General features: G+C 49.8%; 1 protein-coding gene across 14 annotated transcripts in view; it reads left to right on the top strand.

The window, feature by feature from the left end:
• Window positions 1-4,134: 4,134 nt before the first annotated feature.
• Window positions 4,135-15,122, top strand: part of MSI2 (musashi RNA binding protein 2) — a 228,748-nt gene continuing 217,760 nt past the window's right edge. For 3 of the 14 annotated variants that reach the window (XR_014684746.1, XM_084492873.1, XM_084492872.1), the window contains exons 1-5: window positions 4,135-4,261; window positions 4,532-4,572; window positions 4,730-4,811; window positions 5,060-5,144; window positions 9,276-9,317. Coding sequence is in view for 13 of the 14 variants with exons in the window: in XM_084492873.1 (XP_084348999.1) it covers window positions 4,200-4,261; window positions 4,532-4,572; window positions 4,730-4,811; window positions 5,060-5,144; window positions 9,276-9,317 (312 nt within the window). In the remaining variant the exon portion in view is untranslated. The remainder of the gene's footprint in view (window positions 4,262-4,531; window positions 4,573-4,729; window positions 4,812-5,059; window positions 5,145-9,275; window positions 9,318-15,122) is intronic. The other 11 variants (XM_084492874.1, XM_084492871.1, XM_084492862.1 and 8 more) reach the window with 5 other exon arrangements.

Here is a 15,122-nt window from a genome sequence, read left to right as displayed (position 1 = left end):
GGGAGGATTTCAGCTCCTGTCAGCTGGTGTAGTTGAGGGACGGTCCTTGAAGAAACCTGCACTAAAACCCTTGGTAAGGTGAAGGAAAGGTGTCCGTGAGATGGTCGCCTGAGCCAGACGGGGCAGGGAGCGCTGAACAGGGACAAAACGAAACCACCTCTTCTCTCCCCGCCTCTCCTCCCCGTTTTGTTTTTGTTTTTAGCTTAATTGGTCTGTATCCTGCAATCCTACCCACAGGAAAAATGACACATCTGAAAAAAGCAGGAGGATTTCTTTAAAGCCGTCTTGTTCTTTTTTTTTTTGTTGTTGTATTTTTGGTGAATATATGTAGAATTGCCTGGAAGTTGTAAATCGAATTAAACACCATAGTTCTGAAAAACAAAATTCTCAGGGCTGTCTGTTGATTTCAAAGCTGATGAAAACAAAGCAGGCTTTGAAATCTCTCCTCACCGAGCTTTCTCCCCCCCTCTCTTATCATCTAAAAGATGGGACTGATAATGTTTGGTTTTTTATTCTTCTTTTGAAACAGTTGAAAAATGGTGTCTTCTCAATTAGGATGAAAATCAGGATGAAAATCCCCGTGTTTTTAATAAGGTCAGTGTAAGGTCTTCCTTAGCACGATGCTGGAATGCCTCAGTGCAGATCCGGAACTGCCGCTGAGAAAAACTTCAGTGTCTCCACAGAAAGTCCAGAGCCACATCTGCGCTAGATGTGCCAAAGTTGCTGGCTCTGGGGTAAGGTTTTTCAGCTTAGGAACCGGTCGCTGCGTTTTTAAATAACCACTCCTTCGTGCACAGCCCGGCTCAATGGCTTTTGTTTGTTTTTTTTCCTGGCAAGCTGCTGCGGCAGGGGCAGATCCTCCTCGGTCCCCTGCACGGCCCGGCCGAGGGCAGGGTTTTGGCGGCTGCGTTCTTTCCGTGCTCCCCTTTCGGCGAGGTAGCGGCCGGTAACAAAGAGGCCTGGCAGCCCGGGCAGACGGGGAGCGCTCGCCACTAGGAGATGCAGTTGGATACTGAAGGCTGGAGAGCCTTAAAAAGCAAACCCCAAAACCCGAGCCAATAAATCCGCACTCTGGTGAACTTTTGCCTGCGAGCGGTGCAACAAAGCTGCTGGTGCTGTGCACGTGAAAAACCTCTCTGTTAGGAACCTCGGGACCTGGAACGCCTCCTCCAGGCCCTGCTGGAGCTGCAGCCTCCTGGCCATCCCCGGCCGTGCCGTCGCTCATCGCTCCCTTTCTCCGTGCCACCCCTGCTCCGCGGCCGTGCTGGCAGCGCCGTGCTGGCAGAGCCTCTCCACAGAGCGCTGCGGGCACCGAGGCAACGCCAGCGGCAGCGAGGCATCAACGAGACCAATTGTTTGACAACGACATATTCTGCATTTTAAATGCTCTTTGATTTCCTGGCAGCTCCCCCGTGCACTGCCCCTCCGTAATGCTATCTAAATAACATTTGTCAGGTGAGGCCGCATCTGGGCAGCGGGCAGGCCAGCCCGCAGCGCACCGCCAGTGATCAGGGACTGCCGACAGCCGCCGGCCGATCAATCCCAAGAACTTACTAAATGATAGATGGAATATAATATAAGTCATTATTTCTTCCTTACGCGCGAAAATGAATTATTCAGTGAAGATTTAGCCCCTTTTTATTACGACACTGAATTTATAGCACACACAAAACATAAATGCAGATTTCTCCTGCAGCAGCAGGACGAACTCCTTCTCCAGGCGGCGTGCGGGAGGTGCAGCTGTCCAGCAGCATGGACGAGATGTCCCAGCAGGAGGGGCACACGGCTGCCATGCGGGCGATGAGGACCTGCACCTCACTCAGCTGCCTGCTTCCACCTTCCTTAATGGACATGATATTTTCAAAAGCCCCTGGCTGGTTTAGGAGCCCGACAGCCGTGTATTTCAGAATCACTGAGGCCCCCAGGACGCGTGTCTCTGGTGAGATGCAGAGCCAGGTGTTAGTCAGGCCCTCTAAAAGCTTACCTAGCGAACTCAGCGCCTCAATTTCCGATCTGTGAAGCGGGGTTGCTGTATGTTGAGAGGCGACCAGTGAGGCTAAAACCTGCTAACGAGGAGTAGGTGCTGTGAGAGTGCGTGGACAGATGTGTGAACGCGGATTCAGCTGTCTGCAGTGCTACCAGCCACCGGCTGCTTGGGGTTATATCGATAGCCGTAACTTTCCTTGTTGTTGGGATAAATGCTCCAACTTTTAATTGTGCGGCTAGGGACAATACTACCACTGAGCAGCAGTTACAGATGTCAGCTTCACAGTTCATTAGCTCCTTCCAAAAGTCTGTTGGGAGCTCGGATCTTTAGCACGAACGCTGGTGGCCGGGGAGGAGGAGAGCGCGCGCTCCCGTCGTGGTGCCCGTGGGCATCCCGGTGGTGGGGTCGCTGCAACCCGGCCCCTTCCCTGGGGTTGTGCTGGCTGCAGAGGCTTTGGGAAGTGGCCGTGCTGGCCCCTCTGCTGGCTGTATGCACACATCCAGGGCGGTGAAGGTGGGTGCCTGGGTCCTCTGTGCTCGGACCAGGCGGCAGAGACGCTTGTTCTCTCTGGATCCCATCCAGAGATGTTACTAAAACTTGCTGCTTCCTTCTCCTACCAGGCAGGGAATCCCCTGAACAGTAATAAACCTTCCAGAGGCACTCCTCTGTACTGTAGCACTTTTCATCTTGCATTAAACATGAATAACTAATCAACTCAGCGCAGGCCTGCTGATGAGAACCCCACAGCACGTGAGCTGCAGACGCTGCTTTCACGGCAGGACCGGGCAGCGCTCACCCCACGAGCACGCTGCTCCTGCATGGGGGCTGCAAGCGCCCCCGGTGCACGGGGCCTGAGCCACTGCAGGTGGCTGCTCGCCCTGGGGTGAGCAAGGGGTGCAAATTCTGGGAGCTAAAGCTGTGGCCAAGCTGTGGCATTGCCCACTCAGCGATGTTCGAGCCATCACTTAATGTTTGGGTAAGGCATCTCTGCTGGAAAGGGCTCTTGGTGTGGCTCTGCCCACCAGCTGCCCCCTGCTCACCCTTTCCGTGCTCCCTGTGCAATTCGGCAGCGGGGTCAGGGAGGTTGTGGGGTGCCCTAACCCAGGCCTCGCTCCCCTGACGGCCGAAGCAGCCCCGGGGCTGGGGTCGGGGCTTGGGTTGGTGCTGGTGCAGCTGCTGGAATTTGACGGACACCCCTGGAGATGTAGGGCACTGCGGCTTGGTCCTGCTGGGCGGGTGGCCTGCACCCCTGATGGGGGCTTCTCCAGGGGAAACTGAGCGCAGGCACCTCATGGAGCCGTGCCAGCAGCTGGTGGCCCCGCACTGCTCCCACCTCCTGCCGCAGCGCTGCCGGGCACCGAGCGGGAGCAAAGCTGAGGCTGGCACCGGGGACAGCGGGGTGTGGAGTGCTGGGATGTGGGGACACCGGGACACTGGGGTGGGGACACTGGGACACGGACACTGGGATGCTGTGATGGGGACACTGGGATGGGGATACTGGGATGGGGATACTGGGATGGGGATACTGGGATACTGTGATGGGGACACTGGGGTAGGGACACTGGTATGCTGTGATGTGGGGACACCGGGCTGACACCGGGATGGGCACACCGTGACCCCGTGCTGCTGGGCTGTGGGGGCCACCGGGACACCGCGCGGGGGCCACCGTGCCACGGGGCCGCTCCGCCCGGCTCCCTGCCGTCCCCTCACGCCCCCCCGGGCCCGGCTCCGCTGCTCCCCCTGCCCCCCCCCCCCGCCAACACCCTCCCCGTCCCCTCCCGTGCCGGCGGGGGCCGCGCGTTCCCGGCGCTCGCTCCCGCTGGGCGGCTCGGGGCCGCGGCGGGCGCGCGCGCGCGCGCCGGTGACGTCGCGGCCGGGCCACGCGACGGCGGCGGCCCCGCCCCGTGGCGCGCGGGATGGAGGGAGGGGGGGGGGGAGGAGGAGGAGGAGGAGGAGGATGGTGGCGGGGGGAGGGAGCGAGGGACGGCGCTGAGCCGAGCCGAGCCCACGTGTGACGGCTCTGGCCGCTGCCCCAGCGCCGCTCCGGCGAGAGCCTCCGGTAGCGGAGGGAGGAGGAGGAGGAGGAGGAGGGGGGAAGGGAAGGGAAGGGGAGCGGAGCGGAGCGGAGCGGAGCCGGGCCGGGCGGGGGGCGGGCGGGGGGTGGGGGGGGCTGTGGGGGCTCTCTGTGGCTCGGCGCGGCTCAGCTGCGGCCATGGAGGCGGACGGGAGCCAGGCGACCTCGGGCAGCCCCGGCGAGGCGCAGCACGACCCCGGGTAAGTCGGCGGGGAGGCGGCGGCGGGGCTGGGGAGCGGGGAGCGGGGAGCGGGGAGCGGGGAGGGGGGGGGGCGGGGGCACGGGCACGGGCCGGGCCCCCCCCCCCCTCCTCCTCCTCCTCCTCCTCCTCCTCCCCTCGCTCCCCTCCTCCTCCTCCTCCCGTCCCCTCCCGCCCCCAGCCCCGCTCCGCTCCGCGCCGCCGTGCGGTGCCCCGTCAAAATGGCCGATCCCGCCCCGGCGCTCAACCCCGCTCTGCTCTGCCCCCCCAGCAAGATGTTCATCGGCGGCCTCAGCTGGCAGACCTCACCAGGTAGGCGCCGGGACCCCCCCGGCCCCAAAAAACACCGCCCCCCCCCCTCCCTCCCTTTCCTCACGCCCCCCCCTTCCCCTCCCCATTTCCCCGGTCCCCCCCCCCCCCCCCCCCACTCCCCTCGCCCCGCGCTGCCTCTGTGCTCTTCTCTCCGCAGACAGCCTTAGAGACTATTTTAGCAAATTCGGGGAGATCAGAGAGTGTATGGTCATGCGGGACCCCACCACCAAGCGCTCCAGGTAAACCCCCCCCACACCCCCTCACGCACGCACAACTTCGCCCGCGGGGAGCGGGGACCCCCCCCCCAGGGCCCGGCCGGCACCGGGCGGCAGCGGGGAGGGGACGGGGCCGGGAGCGGGGGTCGGGGTCGGGGTGGTGGTGGGGGGGGGGGTGTGTGTGTGTGTGGGGGCGGCGTTGCCTCCGTGCCGCCGCTCCTCCGGTGCTGAGCGCCCCCCGCCCCCCGCTCCCTGTTCTTTGTCTCTCGCAGAGGCTTCGGGTTCGTTACGTTCGCGGACCCGGCGAGCGTGGACAAAGTGCTGGCCCAGCCCCACCACGAGCTGGACTCCAAGACGGTAGGTGCTGGGGGGGGGGGGGCCGCGCCGCGCTGTCATTGAGCCGGGCAGCACCGGCCTCCGCCGTCCCTTTCTTTTTTTTTTTATTTTTTTATTTTTTTATATTTTTTTATTAGCCCCCTCCCGGAGTTCACTTTTACAGCGTTTCCTCTGGTAACTTTTCTTTTTTCCTTTTTCCTTTTTTTTTTTTTTTTTTTTTTTTCTTCCTCAATCCGAATCTTCCCATAGCAGCCGCTGGCTCCTCCCCCCAGCCTTGTATTTTATCGAGCGGTGACATTGAGAGGAATTGTAGGGGGAAATCTAACTTTTTTGGTGTTCCGCTGCAGCAGGCTTTCCGCAGGGAACTTTTTATTTGCTGCGATTGAATTATTTATTTCCTTAGCGGTGCGTGTGTCTCGGGGCAGGGGTGACTGACCATCAGATCGCCAAAGCTGCTTCTGGTGTCACTCCTTGAGCCTTTTTTTTGGAGAGGTTTTCCCCTGCCCGGTAATTTTGGGGAGCTGTGCGAGAGCTCCAGGTTGGCGGTGGCAGAGCAGCCCAAGTCCTGATTTGTTGTCCTTTCTGCAAAGCTTTTTGCTACGCTCAGCCTCCAGTGGGTAACATAAGGAGACTGCTCACGAGATTATTCACTTGATCTATTTTTTAGTGAATGTTACATTCGCGTGTGTTTTTTTTTGTTGTTTATTTTTAAACATGAAGTTTACCCCTTGACCTGACAGTGCACGTTCAGCGTTGGGTCAAACAATAGGTGCCCGGTGTGTGCAGCACTGGGCCCTGTTTTCCTCCCTGCAATTGAGGCCACGCAGAAGGATGATGAAGTTTGCGTGTGCCTTACTTTGTTTCAGTGCTCAGCCTCAGCAAACCTGGAGGGTGGGGGAAAGGACGCCGGTAGAGGTCATTTTTGCTCTGGTACCGATCGGTCTGAGGAGGGTCGTGTTTTGGGAAGGGAAGGATCGTATTGGTTCAACTGTCTGGCAGAGAGCTTCTGCTGAACGTATCAAATGTGTTCGTTGCTGTAACCGTCCTTTATAGCGTGCATTCTGGAGCTGAAATGTTTTAACGCGAGCGTGGTGGTAGGGAGAATCCTGTCTGAGGGCTGGAACATCCTGCGTGTACCTGGGCGGATGAGATGCAGTTAACGGAGGAAAAGAACGAGCAGGGAGCAAACACGAGTGTGTGATTTTTAATGTGATTTCTGTGAAAACAAAAAAACCCAAAGCCCTTGTAGAAGCAGGTGGAATTTAGTGTTTCAGTTTGACCTACAAATTCTGTTGGGCTTGTCTGAACACGTAGCCCATGCTTTCACATGCCTTAATAATTTGATTTTAGGTTTAATCAGATATGGTATGATAACTGATTCTACTGTGCTTCAGAGATTAAAGTCACCAGACTTTCCGTGTACAGCTGTATTCTCTATGTGTTTTAAAGATAAATTTAGATAAGAAGAACAAAGACAAACAGTATCTTGAACGAGAGTTTAAAAAAAAAAAATCATGGGAGGACACCTTGTCTCATTTCTGCCTATAATTAGGTCCTCCCCCAGCTTTTTTCCTTTATCACCATTTAGTCTCTGCAATACATTAATTTTCTTTTCCTTGGGGAAGGGGTGAAAAGCTTGACCAGGACAAATTTGCCTCGATTTTGATTGTGTGATAATGACTGAATCAATTTGAAAAACAAATCAGCCTTACAGTCAGAATGCAACCTAAAAGTAACGCACAGAGCTAGCCAGGCTCCCTTTCAGCCATTTATCTGTAAACGTATTGTAGTAACTGTTCTTTAGTATAACATAGCATTTGACTCTGTTTCAACGTTCAGCACAGGAGGCAGATCGGTTGGGTATTGGCATGGAAACGTCGCTCTTGTTTACAGTTACGTTAAAAGCTTTGTTTAGGTAATGGCCATTCATATCAGAAATAGTATTATAGTCATTTCCTAGAGGACTTGTAGATACAGTAAGTAGAATTGTACCTAACTAACTAATTTTTTTTTTGGTAGAACTTTTTTTTTTTTTTTGGTTGTTGTTTAAATAGTTGACAGGGTTATGCAAAAGGTATGGATTTGACATGTTTATTGGTAGTGTTCATCTGAAAATGCTGATGGTGTGCATCCAAAAGTTCTCGTGAAGGAAAATCACCGATTGAAGAAACAAGTGCTGTTGCTGTGGTGCAAAGAACTCCATGCTCTTTGAACTGACCTTCAGAAGTGACTGTTTTGCCTCAGAATTTAATGGCTCTCGCAACTTTTTTTTTGCCAGTGGGACTCTGCAGCGTTGTCGTTCTGGTGGGACTGGCGTTCTCCTTTGTTGAGAAATCTTTGACTTGAGAAGCAAACATAGAAACATGCATATTTGCCTCTACCTTTAGGTATCTCTGTGGAAAATCCATACCTGTTGTATTTCCCCAGTAGACAAATGCCTAGTCAGTGCTGAATATATTTGTAGATAATGTTAATCTCTATGAAAAGGTTAGCTTTCTAGATAAAGAATTCTACTTTTTATGCTTTTTGAACAATTAAGTGGCATGTAATCGCTCATTTCTCAGGTATGTTTTAAAAAAAGGAAAGATACTCTATTTGTATCCGATGCAGACAAATTAGTTTATCAGTTGCACATCAAATGTTTGTGATGTTTGCAATTTTGACATATTAATTGAGCAAAACTGCTTTTTAGGAGAGGCCCGTGGTTATTTATGAGTCAATTCACCACAGGAATGACAATACTAAATTGAAATATCTCCTTGTTCAGGGTTAGCTGGGGGCATGGGGTGAGGGGGCAGTGGGAATATAACAAAATCCAAACCCAAACTATCATAGGCTCTACTTCTTTACATATACCTTAGGATGATCAGGATTAAAGTTTGTTATGCAGTCAGAAATGACACTGAAAGCAGTTGCAAGTTACACAGTTAAGGTAGGATTTAGTCCTTTAAAACATCCTTTTCCAGTCTCTTTATTTAGAACGTGTCTGTGTGCAGATGCTGCTAAAAAAAATAAATAAAAAATACAGGTGCAATCAGGAGCACGTTGACATTTTATTGCAGTCATTTTTAAAGATGACAATTTTAGATGGACATCTGTTCAGAAGGTGGGATTTTTTAAATTCACATTCAGCCATTCATTTATGATGCTTTTTATTTTTAAGTGATTTTTGACAGGTAGAGAACTTTTTAATTTTTAAAGGTGACCCATGTGGAATTTTTTTTTTGTCAGTTGCAGAAGTAGCATTTTGGAATTGCAAAGTGGACAGGGTTTCTCATTTATGCAGCATGATGGGAGTCAGTGCTGTACCTAAAAACAAGGGACTGTGGGGTGAAACAGATTTTTTTGTTGTTGTTGTTCCTTTTTGTCTCTGTGGTAGCGTGCTTCATTCAAGAATGCTTTAGGTAATTCCTTCATGGAAAATCTTTAAGAAGTTGGTCCCTTACGGTTCAAAGTGCCTGCATGTTTTGTCTTGCTCTCTTCTTTTTCCACCCCATAGTCTTTGATTGCTCACCCATATTTTTTGAGGGAAGCTGTATACCAGATCAATTAGTGATGTTGTTATGAAGGATAATCTTGCATTCCTTCTAACGATTTAGTTCTAATAATTAATCGAGGTAATCTGACTTCTGAGTTCTGCATTTCTTTTTTTGTGTGGTGTTGCTAGTCAGTTGACAAAACAGAAAACCAAAAAACGAAGTAACCCAAAGCCCAACTGAAGGAAGGTGCAGGTGTCAAAACCAACAGGTTAAGATCTTGATCAGGAGTGCAGATTTTTCTGTGCAACCTCCAGAGCATGCAGATATGGTTTAGTGTGCAGTTTTGTTGTACAGGTAGCACCCAGAGGCTACACAGAGCTCCCTGCGTGCGAGCAGAGATCATAGCCCCGAAGTTGATGCAGGGGATGTACGGAAGAGATGTTTTCTTCCTCTCTTCCTATCTCCCTCCCCTTGCCAAAAAAACTACCTGACAAACCGAGACTGTGATCTGTCACTTCCAAAGTAGTTCTAGATGACCCAGTGTGCTGAATTGTAAGCCTGAGAAATGAGGGATTAATAATTCAGTGATTAAAAAAAAATAAAAATAAAAAACAAAAAAACAAACCCTGACAACAAAAGCTATCTTGTTGATTTCCCCTTTCTTTTTCCTCAGATTGACCCCAAAGTTGCATTTCCCCGACGAGCACAGCCTAAGGTAAGTAGGAGGATCGATAATAGGATTTTAGGCACACAGAGAATCATTGTTGCCAGGCAGTTCAGGTTTCAAACAGGGAATTGGCAATGAAAGCTTTTAAAGCCGGAGTGCATGGCGTCTTAAGGGTATCAGCGTATGGCTGTGAAACTACAGGAGAGCTGCTTTGTGCGATATTACGTGTCTCCAGTTTAACCGTCTCCTTGCAGAGTGCCGCTCAGCTGCCGCTGGCTGAAAACCAGAGGCTTCTCGTTGTGGTGGGAGATCGTTGCTGCATTACTCGCGTTTGTTATGCTATTTTACGCAATGTGTTTTGCATGGTGTTTATGAAGAGCGTTTGGATTAAGAGCAGACTTCGGGCTTGTTTTGAGCTGAGCTTTCAGTTCTGTGGTTGTGATGGAGGGGAATATACCTCTGCCTTCATTGTTTGCGAGTTTTCTTTTGTGTAACTTCAGAGATGTGTTTGCAGACTTAATAAGTGTTGGATAGCAAGTTTCTGATGAAGCTCTGAACTCTTCAGGCCACAGGGTGTTCTTTTGCAAGAGCAGCGAAACAATGAGCTGTAAGTCCCTTACCGCTGGCTGGAGGAGTGACCTTCTTGCAGGGCACTCTTGCTGTAGTGCGGCCGGTTTCCGCGCAGGGACAAAGATGCTGTAGCTGTGTGCAGCGATGCTTCTGTCTGCGTGCTTGCTCTGAAGCATCGCCAGGTGCCATTTCCTCCGGAGGACGTGCTTATGGAATAGGAGTGGTTGTTGCTCTTTAGGCTGTGGCTAATGAAAGCAACAGTTTCAGATCCAAATGTGTGGGCAGTTGCATTTGAATTCTGAAAGTCAGGGGCCAAAAGAAAACTTTTGGAATCAACTTACTGTTATGATTTGTTTCTGAGAATCTATAGGAAGAATTGAATTTATCTGGTGTACGCCACTTGCATACACTGTAATCACCTTGAGTTGCTTTGGTGTCCTGTTTAGAAAGTGGGAAGATGACTGCAAAGTTGTAGAGGCACGTTTATAATACGGAAGAACAGTTGAAAGCTTGTGGCATGAGATTACCTGAGCAAATTTAATCTAACAATTTTATTGTATATAGCTTTTATGAAAGCAAGCAGTTCAATAGTGTGTGGAACTATAACATTATATATCGTGCAAAGCATGCATCTGGAAAAAACAATGTATAATTTATGAACCTTAGGCATATGGAAGGAGAGGTGCTAGTGATTTCTTTAGAATAAAAGCAAACAACAACAACAAAAAAAGGTAACAGCCTACTTGCAGAATTTTAAACCAAACTAATACAGTCAAGTATTTAGGGGTTCTTTTCTTCACTGGACATATCTAATAACTAATTAGTGAATAATGAGTTGCCTGGCTTGCTTCCATGCTCAGCAGAGTTTATAGTTCGTAGGGTTTGTGGCTTCTGGATTATGTTGTTGAATTAATGCTGTCTTTCAGATAAAATTCAGAAAACTTTAAAAATTTGTAAGGTTTCATGATTCAAGATGATTATCTTGCATGAGGGTGATCTTGCACTGTGGTTGCTGTTCCTTTCCCCCTGCCCAATATTTTTAAAGGCTTATTCACTTTATAAATTGTTTTCATCTACCAGGTATCTGTTTCTGTAGCACTATTTGGAAAAGTTAATAATAGTTGCAACAGAGCTGTTAAACTGTCCTTTGTGATTTCTTCTAAAACAGTAAATAAATAAATAAATAAAAACACCAGAAAAAGGGCATGTCTTATGCAGTGGATATAAGTGTGTTAAACTGACCTGATTTTTGCATTGTTTAACAGGAAGTTTTTACAAAAGGGATTTTGGTTTTCCTCAAGTAACTTTTCTTGGTAGACTTTTGCTTTTGGTGAAAAATGTGTGGGGTCAGTTCTGGAATGTACGATGCTCTTAGCAGGAACTGCTCTGTCTGGAGAGAGGTCAGCGCTGTCTGTGGCTGCTTTTTATGGACTTGTCCCTTCTAAGGTGCTGGGATTTCCACCGGGTGTGTGGGGGGGAGGAGGGACAAAAGACTTTGAAGGGGCTTTATCACAAAACTGGAGAAAATCGTGTGCAGTGAAGAACAGATTTTACATCATTTGTGATACATTATTCTGGACTGTATTTTATAATCTGGATTTTTTTTTTTTCTGTTTTTTAATTAGATACTGAATTAAGGTTTTGGACTTCAGTTGTTCATTTATCCCAGCTGAACAGTGAGTGCTCAGCGTTAAAATGCGACCGTGCTTTAGTCTAATTAACTAGCTAATGCTTGGGTCTGTGGAGATTAATGGCATTTAATGAAACGTCTCTGTCTTTCTCTAGGTTCGAGGGAAGGCTTTTTATTTTTTCCATTTTCCCCCACTGGCTGTCCTCCTGGACGCGTGTAGCCAAACGCAAAGGGCTCGGCTCTCCGGTGGTCTTGGTAACGGGTACGGGGCTGGGGAGGAGGAGAGGAAGAGGAGGCTGGGCTGTGGGAAGGCCACGCTCGCTCGTGGGGCTGCCAGCAGCTCCTTCCTTCCCCCGGGGCCTTCCTCCCTCCGGGAGCCCTCCCGACCTGCCCAGGGTGCTCAGCTCCGGCCGGCCGTGGGTTCTGGGGCCGCACGCGCCCCCTTGCCAGATCACGCCTCGCCATGGCCTGCGGGGTCACGCTGGCTTTTCTGTGCGTGCACAATGATTTGTGTCCGTTCCTTCCCCCCTTCGGATTGATTTTAATTGGCTGGGCCTCCTCTTTCAGACCGTGTCCCAGTAAAACGCTTTCTTTTGGGCTTTTTTTAACTGCATCTTCGTGATTTGACACCTCTCTGGTGATGCAAATTGGTTACTGAGCGAGAAGTGGCAGGCTGTAACAGCGGAGCATTCTTCCCTGGTTTTCTGAGAATGACCCTTGCAGAAAATCCTCAGTGATTGCCTCCAGTGGATTACGCAGTGATGTGTAATCCTTCTCTCCTTGTGAAGTCCAGGATGACTTGAAGCCATTGTTTTTGGAAATGTGCTGTAGGGGTTTGACTCGTTGAGGTTCCAGTCCATGGCTATCAGCGAGATGAAAAGAATACACATCCATGTTCTGGAGGCTGCTGTTCCTTGATAACAATCTGTCCTGCTTCCAAATGCTGGAATGAGCTCTCTAACAGTTGATTGTTTGTAACTCTGCTGACATAAAAATCCTTAAAAAGCAGCTGTGACGGGGGTGGGCAGGGGAAGGAAGTAGTTTAGTGCCCTTTTTTTTGAATACCAAAGACTACTGTCACTTGACTTGTGATATACGCAGCCTGTCAGCTCTGACTTTACCTGCTGTGTTAGGTTGGAAAAGCCCTGGCAAATTTAGCACATTCACTAGATGTTCTCAAATGGGAGCAATTTCCAGCCCCTGCGCCACCTCCCCCTTCCTTGGAGAGTGTTTTTTACAAAGAGAAAGGGGAAGAGGGCAAAAAAAAAAACACAACACACCCTGAAGAGCAGAAATGCAGCATCCTCAGTCCATGAAGAAGCTCTTTGGTCATCAAAGCGTGCTCGTGTAACTTACTGGTATGGATATTTGGATGCTTTGTTGTGCAAAGCAGTGCGTGAGGCAGATAAAACTTCACTGCAGACTTGCAGTTAGTGAGGCTGCTCCCTGAGCTGTGCTTTGTGCTCGGGTTCCTCCAGCGTGGGACTGCGGAGCCTGTGCTGGCACCATGATGGGGCCATGGTGCGTGTGGCTGGGGGTTGATGTGGCAAGCCAGTAAGCTGGAGGTCCTGGTAGCAGCGTTCACAGCATTCACCAGCACCACGTGTGACCTGCCCACTGCAGTCTGCGTCCCCTGCAGCGGCTCTGGGGCAGCCCAGCTGCTCCTGGGAGTTGCTGGAGGCGCTCCCGCAGCGCTGTGCTGTGGGCTGGGTGTCTGCTGACCACCAGGAGTAGAGCTCGTTCTTGTCAGGGCTGCGTGTGGTAATTTGGGATCTAATCTGCCTTGGTTGGGTGTGGTATTCTGGGGACTGTCCAGCACAAAACAGTAAAATGGCTTTATTTGGTGAGACGCACACTTAGCCTGGTAGTCGAATGGTGACGCTGCGTACCGGTGTTTCTGTTAGGTGTGTTTCATCCTGACAGAGGACAGCACAGGACTGATAACTGGTTCTGGCATCGCTGTGCTCAAGTCAGCCAGTGTATCGGCAAGCTGTGCGTACCTTGTCTGTGGCCTAGCTGGTTTCCTGTCTGGCCGGGCCCATGGATTGCAAGAGGTGCAGTCGTACACATCTGTTCCTCCTCTCTGGGCGAAAAACAGAGCATCAACAACTCTCCTTTCATTGGAGTTGCTCCGGTTAAACCCACGTGAAGCTGGCTGTTCCAGAGCAGCAAATGGAGGGCATGCCCTTTTGGAATAACACCCAGGCTAACCTGGGATTTATTTTTTTTTTTTTAAAGCAAAACAGTGGATTTAGATGTCTGATTCCAATTAAGTTAACTGTAGGTGGGGTGTCTGCATCCCTTGGCTGTTTGATAAGCATGAGCCAGAGTAGCGGAGAGATTTTATTCCAAAACAAATGATGGACCTTGGAAATCAAGAGTTCTGTTGTTTCCTCCCCTGCTTCTTCCTCTAAACTCCTCCGGGTTAGTCCCAGTACTTCCCTTCTTGCTTTAAGTATAGGGTAGACTTTGAAGTCCTTTTCAAAAGAATGCAGCCTGAACACAGTAGCAGAGCTTGGGATTCTTCCTTTCCTACCAGGCTCAAGAGCAGCTCGGTCAGACCTTTTTGCTATTAATTCTATTATTATTTTATTCCCTTGCATTTGCAGGTCTGGATAGAATAAGAGAGGTAGTATTTACTACTCTTGGCATTGGGCATGTATGTGTACCTTAATATTACTTCTTTACCTGCTGCATACAGAGTATGAAGCCTTTGCCAAGCTGTATGAGGGACTTCTTTTTGCAGCTGATGGCCAGGGCGTGGTATCTTCAACCTGCTCTGATGCAGATGCCTTGTTCAGCATAAGCGGCTCTTAAAACTCGCCTCTGGCATCAGGTGCTGAAATGAAAAAATTGATGAGTCTGAGTCTTGGCTGATCTTCTCAGGTAGTAGAGGATCAGGGTTTTAAAACCCATTATTCTTGGGCTCAGCTTCTTGCTCTCTGTGATCTGTGTGAGGCAGAACATGATCTCTGTTCTTTCATGCTGGCAGCCAGGACGAAGTGGCTGTGCGAGGCATTCTGTGAGTGCAGAGAGTTTTGTCAGAGGCAAGAGCTGAGTTGGATTTTCATCACTTTGTTATTTTTGGAGATGTAAACATTTATTTCTTCTCCCTAAACACTCAGGTAGATGCTCACGTTGTCCTTAATCCCCAGAGACTGTCCTGTTCTTGTGTAAAATACATGGCTTTCTATTATCATGGCCTAAGGACGTCTTTTGTGTTACAAAAACACAAAAGCTGTGTCTAGTGTATTTTTCATTTTAACTTACTGCTGACTTAAAAATTAAAATTGAACACTGCTTAACTTTTTTATTTTAATGTGTTTCTCCATTCCCTTTGTTTTTCTTTATTATTAGACCTTTTTTTTTTTTTAATGGCATCTAGCTGTAACTTTTCTGCACTAAGGCCTGGGTGCTTGGATATGCTAGGAAAGGGTCCGAAATAAGGAAGGATGGGGAGATGGAAGAAGAGCAGCATGCTAACACCCTTGTACACTCCTCTCTGCTTCCAGATTGAGTACATCTCGTCTGCAAAGTGCTGAGCCTTTATCAGCCCGGGGGTAGGTCTACTAATGACTGATCTAAAACCATCAAATTCATTTATTTGTCACTGCCAGTGACAGCCCAGTTAATGCTAATGGATTCTTTTTTTA

Source organism: Aythya ferina, assembly GCF_964211825.1.
Source record: "Aythya ferina genome assembly, chromosome: 19".
In the NCBI taxonomy this organism is placed as follows: Eukaryota; Metazoa; Chordata; class Aves; order Anseriformes; family Anatidae; genus Aythya; species Aythya ferina.
Note: the sequence above shows the minus strand (reverse complement) of the source record. Positions and strands in the feature narration are given on the sequence as shown.